The 14,648-nt window shown below is 41.2% G+C and overlaps 1 protein-coding gene across 2 annotated transcripts in view; it reads right to left on the bottom strand.

The window, feature by feature from the left end:
- The window catches only part of SLC1A1 (solute carrier family 1 member 1), a 116,302-nt gene extending 103,577 nt beyond the window's left edge, over positions 1-12,725 (bottom strand). For both annotated transcript variants that reach the window (XM_043978063.1, XM_043978064.1), the window contains exon 1: positions 12,362-12,725. In XM_043978063.1, the coding sequence (XP_043833998.1) occupies positions 12,362-12,452 (91 nt within the window). In that variant the 5' untranslated portion in view covers positions 12,453-12,725. The remainder of the gene's footprint in view (positions 1-12,361) is intronic.
- Between the last annotated feature and the right edge of the window lie 1,923 nt (positions 12,726-14,648).

The following is a 14,648-nucleotide window of genomic DNA, read 5'->3' as shown; positions in this document are numbered from 1 at the left end:
CAATTACTGTAAAACTAACTGACTGTATTTTTAATAAAAACTCTGAACTTTAAATAATAAAAACATTTCAATTAAAAAAAATCTTGCCTGAAGAAAAAAAGTGGCTTAATTCCACAACAGTCCCCGCTATGTGCTAGGAATTATGTCAGGTACTGGGGACACAAAGACAAAAAACATCAAGGCCTCTGTACTCAAGGAGTTTATGGTCTGCCAAGAGATGATGATGATGATGTCATAAATTGAGTGCTGGGGAGAAGAGAAGAGGGCTCAAGGCAGAACCTTGGAGGTTAACAAGAGCATGATAAGGATGAAGAATCAGCGAAAGAGAATGAGAAGAAGTTAGGGAGAAGGAAGACCAGGAAGAAGTGGAGTCATGACAAGCTGGAGAGAAAGAGGGTTTTGGGGTTTTTTTGGTGGGGCAATGAGGGTTAAGTGACTTGCCCAGGGTCAAACAACTAGTAAGTGTCAAGTGTCTGAAGCGGGATTTGAACTCAGGTCCTCCTGAATCCAGGGCTGGTGCTTTATCTACCGTGCCACCTAGCTGCCCCCAAGGAAAGAGTATTTGGGAGAAAAGGAAAGACAAATTTCAACGAGCTTGGCAATAAATGAATCAATCTGTAAGCATGTGTTAAAACACTAAATATGGCAAAAACAATAATAATGATAAGAATAGCTAGCAATAGCTAATAATAATGATAACAATAGATAACAAGCATTTATATGGAACTTTAAGGTTTGTAAAGCTTACATGTTTACATATGTTACATTTGATACAAAGAAAAAAATTAAATAGTTCCTGCCCTCAAGGAGGAAGAACACTGTGGTAAAAAGTTTTAACAGTCGGTTAGATAATGGAGAGATGCCAGTTTTTTTTTAGGACCTCCCTTTTGGGGAGGAGACCAACAGCATGAGCTACGCACACCAGTCCACCTGCGACGCACGCCAGATTGCCTGCTGAGCACTCGACTTCCGGGGTGCGAGCTTAAAAGGCAAGGAGAGAACGGAAGTGGGCCCTTTTTTCCTTTTTTCCTGCTCCACAGACTGGAGTTTGACTCGGCCCGGCTCTCGGTTAACAGCACGCGCTTGACTCGGTCTCTCTCCCCAAAGGTGGCCTTGGGTTTTGGTGAGTTTTATACAGAATATAGACTAAGCCTAGACTTAAGACGATTTGTATTGTATTTCTACTTTCCTATCCTTCTAATCAACATCACCTTGTGACTACCATACAATAAAAGGTCTATCTAGAAAACCAGAAGCTTCTTCCATTTACTAGTCTGGGAGATAAATTAAGGGAAAGGTTAAGTAGGGTAGATTTATGATCTAATATCCAATTTTAATCTCACAACACATACATTGAGAAACAACACATACTTGTGTAAGTATTAACAAAATACGTATAAAAGAAATAGAAGACAATTGGGGAGAGTGAATAAAGACATTAGCAACTTAGAGATCAGGAAGCACTTCAAATATATGATGCCATTTGAGCAGAATTCTAAAGGATTCTAAGAGGCAGAGCTTAGAAGGGAGTATATTCCAGGCCCAGAGGATAGTCTGGGCAAAGTTTATGGAAAAAGATGAGGTATTGCTTATGAAGAACAGAAAAATGGTCAGCTTGACTGGATCTCAAGTGCTTGAAGGGGAGTCATATAGAAAATTGCTAGGAAGGTAGGTTGGATAAATCTTTATTAATTGATGGATTGATATAGGAAAAGTTTAAAATTCCCCAAAGTTAAATGCTAAGAGGAGAATGGAAAGGACCTACACGTAATCTAACAAGATAGAGTTAAACTATTTCTGTTAGGCACTTTGTAGAGTCCTCTCATTTTAACCTGATAAGAGCAAGAAGTATTCATGCCACCACCAACTTCAGTGTGTAAAACCTATCTATAGCACCTGATAGAGAGATTTTATCATCTTAGGAGAATTTGATAGGCTGAATTCTTCTGGGGCTGCTTTTGAGAAACATTCAATCCTTGTTACCATCTTGGTACTAACTAACATTTCTCTTGTTCTGGCTCTAAAGAATTAATTCTGGCCCTGGATTCAGAAGGACCTGAGTTCAAATTTGGCCTCAGACACTTAACACTTACTGGCTGTGTGACCCTAGCCAAGTCACTTAACCCCAATTGCCTCACCAAAAAAAAAAAAAAAGAATTAATTCTTTCAGCTAGTAAAAAAGTATCTGTGTATGCCCTCTCGCAGTTTAGGTCATGTCTTTAAAAGAACAAAGGCTGATCATAAAAGATTTGCACAAGGCAAGAAGATGAAATCACAGATTTCCAAACTGTACTCAATAATAATGTGTTTTCAAATGCTAGGTTTACTGAAGTAAATGATACAGATAATCACCTCAATTATAAATGGGAGATGACATTTTGTCCAATTAATAAATTATTTGCCTCAGTTTCCTCATCTGTAAAATGGGGGTAGTAACAGCACCTACCTCACAGGATAGTTGTGAGGATCAATTGAGATAATATCTATTAAACTGTTTAAACAGTGCCTGGCACATAGTAGGTACTACAGAAATACTTATTCCTTTCCCTTTTAACACTAAGAGATTGCCAAAAGAAGTAACAACACATCTAGCTGTAATCTTGGTTCAAAAAGTTGTTCAATGGGAGAATGCTGTACTTGGAGTCAGGAAAGACATAGGTTCAAATCTGACTACTTATAATAACTGTGTGACCCTCAGGGAATCACTTCAACTATCTGATTTTCTGTTTCTTCTTCTGCAAAATGGTAACAATATCTTCAATAACACTTCATAGGATTGATGCACCTAGGTGGCATAGGAGAGACCCCAGAACAAGGAAGACCTGAGTTCAAATCCAGATTCGGACACTTATTAGTTCTGTGACCCTGGGCAAGTCAATTTAACTTTTGCCTGCCTCAGTTTCCTCACCTGTAAAACAGGGATAATAATAGCACCTTCTTTCCAGGGTTGTTGTGAGTATAAAATATTTGTAAATTGCCTTGTAAACATTAAATTTAAAGATACACAAACACTAACTGTTATTATTTTTGTTGTTCTGAGGATTCACCAAATACATAACAGGTAAAATGCTTTATAAGTTTTAAAGTGCTATAGAAATATTAGCTCTTGTTGAATCAACATTATAACTATGGTAATAACAGAAATTCATATTATATAGCTATTTAAAAGAAATTATCTAAATATGTCCTTAAAATAATAATAGTTCACATTTCTATAACACTTTTAAGAGTTACAAAACATTTTCTTTAAGACAAGGGGGTGTTAAGTCTTATTTGCCCATTTTTGCAGATGAAAAGGCTGAAGTTAGGAGAGGTTAATATGGTTCATTAAAGGAATATGGATAGGATACTGTAAGATCATATCTCCATAAGCAACATAAACAGTCTAATATAAGATTACACATGCACACCATCAGATTGTTGTTGTTCATCCTTCATTTTGAAGAGGACCAGTGAAATCATGGAGTGATATTTGGACTCATGTATGAATTGGATTTCAGTGAGGCAGAGCTACACAAAGTCATCAGCTTCACACTTTCTTCTGGAGTCATCGAAGTCCCGTGGCAAGACAAAAGTTAGAATGACTGTCAATGACCCAGGATATAGTGGTTGACCTTGGTGTCTCTGATGTCTGACCAAGCTCTAAGTGTTCCACAGCACCTGCTTCAGCCATCTTTATGGCCATTGGAACAAACTGTTCTCATCTGCTCATTCCTCTGAGGAAAGCTTTCACATGCTTGGGGTAGACACCCCCCACCCCAACTCATTCAAGGGTATGAGGCCTGTTGGTTACTCTCAACCATTTGCGGAGATGGTTTTAGCAGGGTGTAGCTCCAGCTTCTTGGAGCCATGGGTGAGAGGTGGGTGACATGTGGACACCAAAGGTAGATGAAAAGTTCTGAAAAGGGCTCAGCAACTACTCACACTAGAGGTGCTAGTCCTTGTGAACACCCCATACACCATAAGATAGGCAATTTCTAGTTAGATACTGCATGCTAGGAAAAAGGATGTTCCCTGGAAAGTGTTCATTGAGGCTAAACCAATCTCCCCTGGATGAGTTAAAAGGTAATGTATTGTAGTAGAAAGAATACTGTACTAAGCTGAAATCCCATCTCTGATTTTTACTAGTTTAGAGACCCTGAGGCAAATCACTTCACTTTCATGTCCTCATCTGTATAATAGGCACCATATTATTTGGTCAGTCGGCCTCACATGGTTCTTGTGGGGAAAAGTACTTTGTAAAACCTAACATGCATTGTAAAGGTGAGTTCTTGTCTTTATATAGTATCGAAATAATAGAGTTAGCTATCTTGGTATTCAGGCAGGGGAGTGGGGGAGAGCATGTATAGGTGTGCAGCAAAAAGGAAATGGCTTCACAAGATTAATGATTATAATAGTTCACATTTATATAGTGCCCTCTATGTGTCAGGCGCTGTGTTAACTGCTTGATGAATATTATCTCATTTCATCCTTATTCACAACCCTGCAATGTAGGTTCTATTATCATCACCCCTATTTTACTGATGAGGAAAGTGAGGCAAAACAGAGGTTAAGTGACTTGCTTAGGTTAACATAGCTAGCAGGTGTCCGAGACCAGATTTGAACTAAGTTCTTCCTGACTCCAGGCTCAGCATTCTACCCATTGTACCAGCTATCTGGGCTAGGAGAAGCTAGGGATAGTAATTATCTCTAAGGTCCCTCCCATCTCTCCACCTGAGGATGAAATAATGTAGTTGATTTTCTCTAGAGAAGCTAAAAGCATCGATGGACTTTATGAGCCCCCTCAGAAAAAGAAAAAAGAAACCCAGTTGAGCTCACAAAACTCATCTCTACTAAAACAAAAACCACACAAAAAGTAACCCACTGTGTTATACACGCCCTGGATGCCTAGAAGCGCATTGCCCCTGTGGTTACCAGAAGATTTATTCATAAAAGCAGAGTATGACATCTACTAAATGATTATTTAAAATCCTTCCCAAACTAATTCATCAGATAGCTGAATCGTGGGTCTGAATAGCTGAATTGACAAATTAACATCCAAACCACCCTCCAAAAGCCTCTGGAAGCTTAAAAGAAAACAATTCACATGGAATAGTAAGAAATACAATCAGGACAAATTCCCTTGCCCATTGAACCATGAACAGCATTTTATTTTACACTTATAGTCATATGTATGTGTATCTTAGCCTCCTAAGGCAACCTCCATGAGGACAAAAGCCAGATTTTAGAATCATTTCCTCTTCCCATTGTCCACCATAGTGCTCTGTACATAGTAGATGTTAAATAAACATTTGTTGACTTAATGAAGGAGCAACAACAATAACGATAATGCTAAATAAAATTGTGTGACAGTTTAAAAATACTTCATATTCACCTTTCTTTTTACTTGTCACAACAACCCTGTGAAGGAGGTAATTCAAGTTATGATTTTACCCATCTTATGGATGAAATCACCAAGCCTCAGGGAAAGTTACATGACTTCTCTGTGGTCACCAGGCTAGTAAGAAGCCGAGTTGGAAGTAGCAGCTGCAATGCATGATGAAAAGAACCCTGCATTTGGCTTTGGATCCCAGCCCTGATATTGACCTGAGTAACCTCTCTTGGCATAGTAGGATCTCAGGGTTAGAAGGGACCTCAGAGGTGATCTAGCTGAGGCTGTACCTATAACTAAGCAAGAATGCTCTTCAACATCTCTAGACATCTTGAAGCAAAGGTCATCCAGCCTCTGTTTCAAGACTACTTGGGCAGGGCAGGATGAGGGTATAGGGATCTGGCTCCCAGATGGCAGCCGGTACAGCCAAGTGCCAATGAGGCAGCCTACAATTGGGGGATTCAAGAGAACCCCAAAGGAAAAGCTACCTATTTATCATCCCTTTGTGCCCCAAGTAATGAGTAGGATGCCAGCCAGGAATGATGGTGGGGCCTAGCTAGAGGCTCCAGGCTGAAGGACTCTCCATCAGTTACATATAGCCAGGGCTGGATAGCCTCCCAACATGCTCGTTGGGACCTGCTCTCCCCTGTCCTGAAGTGCCCACCCTTGCTGCAGGTGGCATAAGGCTCTTTTGCATTTTACATACATCCTTGAGGGAGCATGGCTACAGTGCTATATCTAGGAGAATAGGTGGGCAACAACATTATATAGAAAGGGATTTTTTATGTAAAAAAATGAGAAAGAGGGAGGGGGAAGGAATATGCCTGTGGTAACCATATCCTAAATGAATGCAGGGGGAATCTGTTTCTTTCCATCTTCCTTTCTGGATATAATTGGAGATTCAATTTCCTCATATGTAAAAGGTAAGGATTGGATTAGGTCAGGGGTCCTTAACTCCATAGATCAGGTGTCCATGAACTTAAAAAAATCTTGATAACTACACATTAATTTTTTTTTTTTTGCGGGGCAATGTGGGTTCAGTGATTTGCCCAGGGTCACATTGCTAGTAAGTGTCAAGTGTCTGAGGCTGAATTTGAACTCAGGTCCTCCTGGATCCAAGGCTGGTGCTTTATCTACTGCTCCACCCAGTTGCCCCTATGTTAAATTATACACATATACTCATTATCAGTCAATAAATATTTATTAAGAACCTATTATGTGCTAGACATTGTGCTAAGCACTGGGGATATAATAAGAGGCAAGAGACAGTCCCTGCCCTCAAGAAGCTTACAGTCCGATGGGGAAGATAATAAGCAAATTTATACAAAGCAAGCTATACACAGGATAAATAGGAAAAGAGGGGTTGGGGAAGGCTTCCTGTAGAAAGTAGGATTTTAGTTGGGACTTATATAAGTTGCTTCCTACATAATTCTATATATTTTCATAACATTATTTTACTACTATTTTTAGTATTGAATGTTATTATTCTTTATTCTTTTAATAGTATTGTACTAAAAGGAGGTCTGTAGGCTTCACTAGAGTTCCAAAGGGGTCCATGGTACAAAAATAATTAAGAACCTCATGGACTGGATGATTTCTAAGGTCTCTTCTAGGTCTAAATGGTGTCTATGAGAATTCTCATCATTTCTAAGAAGAGAATTGACATCACCCTGAAGGTTCTTTCCTGTTTGGAATAAGAACAAAGTGATGTAGTATATTGTAAAAAATATCTTGAAATACCTTCTGAAGTCAGAAGACCTAGATTCAAACCCTGACTCTCTTTAACGCCTATAGGATCATGGGCAAGTAATTTTACTTCTCCAGACCTCAGTTTTCTGTAAAGTCTGATCATTAAAATGAAGAGATTGGACTAAATGACATCTAACTGTCCTACCAAGTGGAAATCCTCTAGCCATAGGATTTTAGCTTCTAGATAAATGCTATTTAGTCCAATCCTCACATTTTACACATGGAGAAACTGAGACTAAGATTGAAGAAGTACCCTGCCCAAGGTCACATGGCTAGTGGGCAGCCAAGCTGCTGTGAGAAGCCAGTCTCCTGACTCCTAAGTTGGTACTCTTTCTACCATACTTTGATCTGGCTGTTTAATTTGCAAGGAGGTTAAAGCTTCCTTTTCTTATGTTGGTTAATGAACAATGAGGGAATGAGAGGGATCAGCCTTACCTAAAAAAGCTAAAATTGACTTAAAATCCCTTATTAGGAAAGGATCATTTGTCAAGTTTCTTCCCTTCTCTCTTCTTCCCATCCAGTCTGCTGAAAAAACACTTTTTCAAACTAAAGATCATATTTACCCCCACATTTTGAACATGAAGATAGCATGGAGGGATGGAAAGAATTCTGGATTTAGAATCAGGCAACCAGGGTTCACATCCTGTCTCTTATTACCTGCATGGACTTGGGCCATTAAGCCATTTCTGGGTTTTAGCTCCTTATTTGGAAAATGAGAAGGTTGGACTAGATAGTTTCTAAAATTCTTTACAGCTTTAAATGTATCTATAGCTTTTCTAAACTCTGTATGTCTTCCATCAGAACAGTGTTTTGCTTAATAAATTTAGGTGCTTGTTGGTGGATTGTGAAATGGTCCAACCAATGTGAAGAATAATTTGGAACTTTACCCAAAGGACTATCCAACAATGCAAATACTAGGTTTATATCCCAAAGAGATTTAAAAAAGGTAAAAGGAGGACCCATTTGTACAAAAATATTCATAGCAGCTATCTTTGTGATAGCAACGAATTGGAAACTTAGGGGATGCTCATCAGAATGGATGAACAAGTTGTGGTATATGATTGTGATGGAATACTATTGTGCTATAAGGAATGACAGGCAGAATGGTTTCAGAAAAACCTAGGAAGACCTCTATGAACTGGTGCAGAGTAAAGTGAGCAGAACCAGATCATTGTACACAGTTACAACAATATCGTAACTACGATCAACTGTAAAAGAGTTAGCTGCTATGATCAAGACAATGATCCCAAGCTATTGCAAAAGACCCATGATGGAAAATGCTATCCATCTTCAAAGAGAGAACTGATGAATTTTGAGTGCTGATTGAAGCATACTTTTTCACTTTATTTTTCTTGCTTTGTTTGCAACATAATTAATATGAAAATATCTTTTGTATGACTTCACATGTATAACTGATATCACATTGCTTGCCTTCCCAATCAGTAGGGGAGAGAGAGAATTTGTAATTCAAAATTTTAAAATAAATGAATATTATAAATAAATTTAAAGTTAAAATAAACAAATTTGGGTGCTTAATAAATGTATAATGAAATCGACTAGTTTCTTGGTGGGGCTGATGCTGGAATTTTGTATTGATGGGGCAGCATAAATAGTTAAAATGCATGTACAATTTTAAGGATCTGGGATGTGGAGGGTTGGGAGGAGAATGCCACAAGAATCCCTGTGTTCTTAGATAGTACAATATCCGGTGTTGCTTAAATCCTGAGATCATCTGAAGGCTTCGATCAAGTTGCATGTCTACTTGGCAGTACAGTTGAGTGGAAAGAACACTGGACTTGGAGCTTGGACAGAAGAACTGGGTTTGAACACTTTGCTGCTTAATTAGTTGAAGGATCTGGAAGAAATAATTTAAAACTCCCAAAGCCCCAGCTTTCTTATCTGTAAAATGGAAATAATAATACTATTGTGGCAGCCTAGGATATTAGCTAACCTGCTGAATCTGGCATCAGAAGCTCTGGTTTCAAGTTTCACTTCAAATAGTTATGAGCTGTGTGACCTTGAAGACACTTATTTCCCTAAGCCTTGGTTTCCTCATTTGTAAAATGGGGCCAACTACCTCACAGGGTTGTTGTGAAAATCACATGAGATAATGTATATAAAACACTCTAAAGTGCTATGTATATCGCTTTTACCATTATTTGCACCTTCTAAACTACCACACAGATTTGTTGTGAGGAAAGTTTCAAGCTCAGTATGAATACAAGTTAATAGTTGCAGTCATATTAGAAAGAACACTAAATCTGTGGTTAAAAAAGAACCGAATTCATGCCTTGGCGCTGCCATTTACTAGCTACAGGACCCTGGGCATTGGGTGAGACAGTAGAACAATCAGTGACTTTGGAGTCAGTGAACCTGGGTTCAAGTCCTACTTCCTCTACTTATTCTCCATGCGAGCAAGTTGCTTACCCTCTATGGACCTCAGTTTCCTCACTTGTAAGATGAGGGGATTGGACTAGAGCTGGCTTTTGAGGTCTCTTACAGCTTTAATCCTATCATCATCCTCCACGACTTGACCTCTCTTGACCTCCAGTTCAATGGGTATCTAATTCTGGCACTAGTGTGGTAAAGGACTCCAGAAGGACCCCTGGACATGGAGGAGTCAAAAGACCTGAGTTATAGTCCCATTTCTGCAATACGCTGTCTGATCTTCTGGCCTGTACAACCTCTCTGAACCTCACTTTCCTCATCTCTGAAAACAGAATAATAACACTTGCACTATCGACCTAACAGGATTGTTCTGGGGAAAGCATTTGATTCCCTATATCAACACAAGCTATTATTACTGCCGCCTACTTTCCTGGGTTGTTCTTGGGATCCACTGAGAAAATGTATGCAAAGGCCTTTAGAATTGCAAAGCTTTAGGTAAATTCGAGTTGCTGCTATTATCAATGATAAAGGGGTGCAACTCCTGCCTTAGATCTTCCCAAGGGGACCAGCAGAGATGCTAAAATAGCCAGTCTTAGAAGTAATGGCATGAGACAAATGAAGTGAGAGACCTACATTTTCCCCTGCTACTTTTACAAGCCTAACTCCCATTGCTAGCTCCAAAAGTGGACAGGGATCAGTGTGACCATTCAAATCCTGGCCCTTCTTGGAAGGCTTGTGGGCTGCAGCTGTATTAATATATAGAATATTGGGATTCGGTGGGGGCAGTTTGTCAAAGGGGAAAAACACAGAAGGAGAAATTTTGTTAAGAGGAGAAAAAATAACCCCAAGTTCATCTTTCATAGAATGTGGCTAGACCACAGAGTTTGAAGTAAAGAATACCTGGATTCTCATACCTCTGACAATTAGACCATGGGCAGCTAGGTGGCACAGTGAATAGAGGTCAAGGCCTGGAGTCAGGAGGACTCATTTTCCTGAGTTCAAATGTGACCTCAGACATTTCCTAGTTGTTTGCCTCAGTTTCCTCACCTGTAAAATGAACTGGAGAAGGAAATGGCCAACCTCTCCAGTATCTCTGCCAAGAAAATCCTAAAGGGGCTCATGAAGAGTCAGACATGACTGAACAATAAGTCACTTTATCTTTCTTGAGCTCCTGAGCTTCCTCACTGTAAAATGGGGATAATAATGACTATAATATGTACCTCTCAGGGTTACTACAAGGCTCACATGAGTTGTTGTACATAAAGCACTTTGCAAGCCTTAAAACACTTTGCAAAAGTCAATCATTATTGACTCTAAGTTCTATAAGTTATAAACCTTTATATAGAGTAACGTACAATAGATATGTTTTATTATTAAGGCTCTAAAACTACAAGTTATAGACAGGTTGTGATCTGTATAGGTAAAGGGAACACAGAAGAAATCACATGTCCTTAATATATTAACATATTGTTAAATCAATTTATTATTGATTTTGGGGAGGAGGGTCAGGATCTGTTTACATTAATAGAAATCAAGCAGCTAAAGGAGATTAATTTACATCTCTGCTCAGTTACTGGAACCTCACCTAGCCAAGGAAGTTGCCCAAAGTATGTTATTTAAATGCAGCCTAATGGAAAAACAAACACGGAGAAGAAATGTGGAGTGAAAGGAAGCTTGGATTAGGAGGGAGGAGTGTCCTCTGAGCAAATGACAATGAATAATAACGCTCAGCTGGCTATGAGGAGGAGGGATCTGGTTTTCCTGCTACCTCTTTTCTCCATAAGACCCCCGACAAGTCTCCCTCCCTCTCTCTTTCTCTCTCTCTCACACACAGAAATCCAACTGGCAGATTTTCAGACATGGTGAAAATGAATGCACTAGCTGTCATCTCTCTGGCAGCCACCCCCTCCCTTTAGTGTCAGCAACACACACACGCACACACATACACACACACTCCCATAAACCAGTTACACATACATATATACACACACCCATAAACCAGTTACACACACACACCACACTCCCATAAGTCAGTTACACACACGCCTACATAAACCAGTTGCACACACACAGACACACACAGACACAAACACCCACACACCCATAAATCAGTTTCCATCAGGAACCTGTGACATTAAGCACCTAAATAAGCTTCTTAATCGAACAGTCCATTCATTCACCTTCAAGCCCCTTTCAGGAAATTTTCTTTTAGAGGATGCAGAAAGATTATTTTTAAAGCATAATTATTTTGACTGTCAGACGGAAGGACTAGACTGCATTTCCTTTCCCCTTTCCATTCCTCTTCTCTCTGTACTACCCCCTCCTCTTCCCGCCCCCCCCCCAACCCACTGTCAGTTCTTGGTAAAAACAGAAAAAGAAAACCGGCAGCGAACATTAAATACGGAGCTACAGAAAAAGCACTTTTTCCTTCTGCATGAAAAGATAAGCGTGGCCAGGAGGTGGGCTCGGAGAAGCATCTCCTTGTCTGGAAAACGAGGAGGTTATCCTAGCTGATGGCTGGGGGTTGCTTCCACCTTTAAGTCCTAGGCTCTTGTGCATGGGTTAGAAATTCCCCCCGCCCCCCAACCGGGGACACATGCTCCAAAGCTGCCCGTGGGCAGGCACAGCTGTGCCACCCACACGTACAGCCATACACACGCTACACATGCTTCACACAACCTCGAGTCCTGGAGTGCACACTCTATGTTCGTGTGTGTGCAGTCACATTGGCAAGAAACTAGCCCCTCACGTCCCGCTCCCTAGAGGCTCCCTCATCTGCCCTGTCTCCAGCCCTTTCCTCATCCCCATCCCTATCCCATTTTCCATCTCCATCCTTACAGCCGCCTCTCTCACCTAGGACCACAGCGACCACTGTGGATAGCAGAAGCCAGTTGTTCTTGAGGAATCGCTTGCAGTCCCATCCCCTCCTCGCTGGTTTCCCCATGGTGGGTACTGAAGCTGCCGGCGCCAGCAGCCTCTGATCCTTTGCCGAGGGGTTCTTGATGTTGGCGGTAGGGGTCCCCAGGGGTCGGAAGCCTCCGGCCACCCGGGACAGAGCAGGCGGCGAGGAGCCGGGGCAACGGAAGGCGAGCGCACTGGGTGTGCTGGAGCCGCAAGGCCGGCTGTGGCTCTGGAGGCTGCCGGGGCTCCTGCGCTTGCCTCTCTGTGGCCGGAAGCCCGCAGCCTTGCGCGCTGCTTCTGCCACCCGAGTGCCAGCTTCAGGGGTGGGGGGTGGGGGAGCCGTGCGGAGTTGGGCGGGTTCGGCTCCTCCTGCTGCCGCTACGCTAGGCAGCGCCGGGGCCAACCAGGGCCTGGAGAGGGAGGAGCGGCGGCTGGCCCGGAGTCGAGCTGGAGTCAGCGGGGTTGGGGGGCTGAGTCCCCTGAGAGCTTGTGGCTTGCGGAGAGAGAGCTCCGCACCTGCCGCACTACCCGCCCCGGCCAAGTGGCGGCGGCAGAAGCTCGGACCGCTTCTCCTCAGGGGCTCCCCAGCCTCCAGAGTTCTTTAGTCGCCTCAGTTCCTCTTGCTTTCGTAAAGAGGTGAGAACGCTTATTTGAAATCAAGACACACGGTTCGAATCCAGGTTTTGCTATTTCTTGCCTGTGTAACCTAAGAGGCAAGACACTTCCTCTTTCTTGTCCGCAGTCTCTTTAGCAGCTAAATGAGGAGGGGGGTTAGACTAAATTTGCTTTAAGGTCTCTTCTAAGCTCCTATGATCTGGGGATCTGTGCCAGCCAACTCAACTCATTCACCTCCCCCAATCTTGCTTTTTCCCATCTCACACACAAAGTCTCCAAAAATGCCTTTCTTTGGATCCCAACCTGAGTATCCCGCTAGTCCTTAGTACTATTCGGTCTTGCATAATGGTCACCCACAGAACTCAGATATAGATATAGAAATAGTTTTAGTGTGTGTGTGTGTGTGTGTGTGTGTGTGTGATACACACACACACACACACACACACACACATATATATACACACACATACTATATATGTATATCTCTTTCCATCTCTCTCATCTCTCTGTCTCTCTCTCTTTGCTTACCTAGCCTTTGCTTATCCAAAGCATAGCCTCACTGTTGTTATAACTCGTTCATTCATCATGATCATTTATAGGGGTGCTTTAGGATTTATACAGAGCTTTTCTTAGGACAATCCTTTAAAGTAGTATAAATATCATTAGTCCCCTTTACTGTACAGATGTGGAGCTAAGGCTCACAGAGATAAAGTGATTTGCCCAAGGTCACACAGAAGATGTCAAACTTCAGCCCAAGTCACAGAGACCACAGCAAGGTCGGATCATCTCAGAGACTAATTGGGCATGTGCATTGTAAACTCTGATTAATGTCTGGTGCAACCACAGCAAGGTATTTAGCTTTCCCATGAGAGGTTGTCCTTAGCTGAGCTCCTGGAACTATGCCTCGAGACTAGATGCATTTAAATGATCATAAGAGGATCTACGTAGTCCAAATTAGTGGTCCTCTTCCTTTTTCAGTTCTCAGAGTCCTGGCCTCTGAATAGATTTTCTAGATTTACTCCCTTTTAATAACTATGTAAATTTCTCGTTTTTAGTTTCATGACAACCCGTCTTCACTTTTACTCTTTTTTTCTACTTCAAATGACCCTGACAGCCCTTTTCCCTGATCACCCATCCTAAAATTGGCCAATACTTGCAGTTTTCATCAACTTTTGAATTTTTCTATGCACAGGTAACTGTTTCAGTGAAGGCTCCATTGCTTGGGGGTGGTGGGTGGTGGTGGTGGTGGCAAACTTTCCTATTTTGGCTTGCTTTTTACCTGAGGTGGGTTTTTTGTTTGTTTTACCAACCCAAAGTTCTGGCTTGGTTTGTCTTTCTTAAAATGTAAATACACCCTCTGGAGAGCCTTAGCAAGAACTTGTTTCTTTTAAAAAATCTTTCCTATATGGATTTAGATGTTAATGCAATTGGAGAAGATAAGTTTAATACTCATATTAGTTTCTTGTCTATAGTTTCAACACAATGTAATTTTAATCTGTTTTTATATTGTGAATTTTTGCTTTTGCTTTGTTAGCAGGATTGAATTGCCTACTTTTTGGAATTTGCCTGATACTTAGACTTTTTATTTTACAGCAATTTCATCCAGCAATTAATTCATAGCAAA

The sequence above is a fragment of the Dromiciops gliroides genome, chromosome 1 (assembly GCF_019393635.1).
Source record: "Dromiciops gliroides isolate mDroGli1 chromosome 1, mDroGli1.pri, whole genome shotgun sequence".
NCBI classification, from domain to species: Eukaryota; Metazoa; Chordata; class Mammalia; order Microbiotheria; family Microbiotheriidae; genus Dromiciops; species Dromiciops gliroides.
This window is presented reverse-complemented; position numbering and strand designations above follow the sequence as displayed.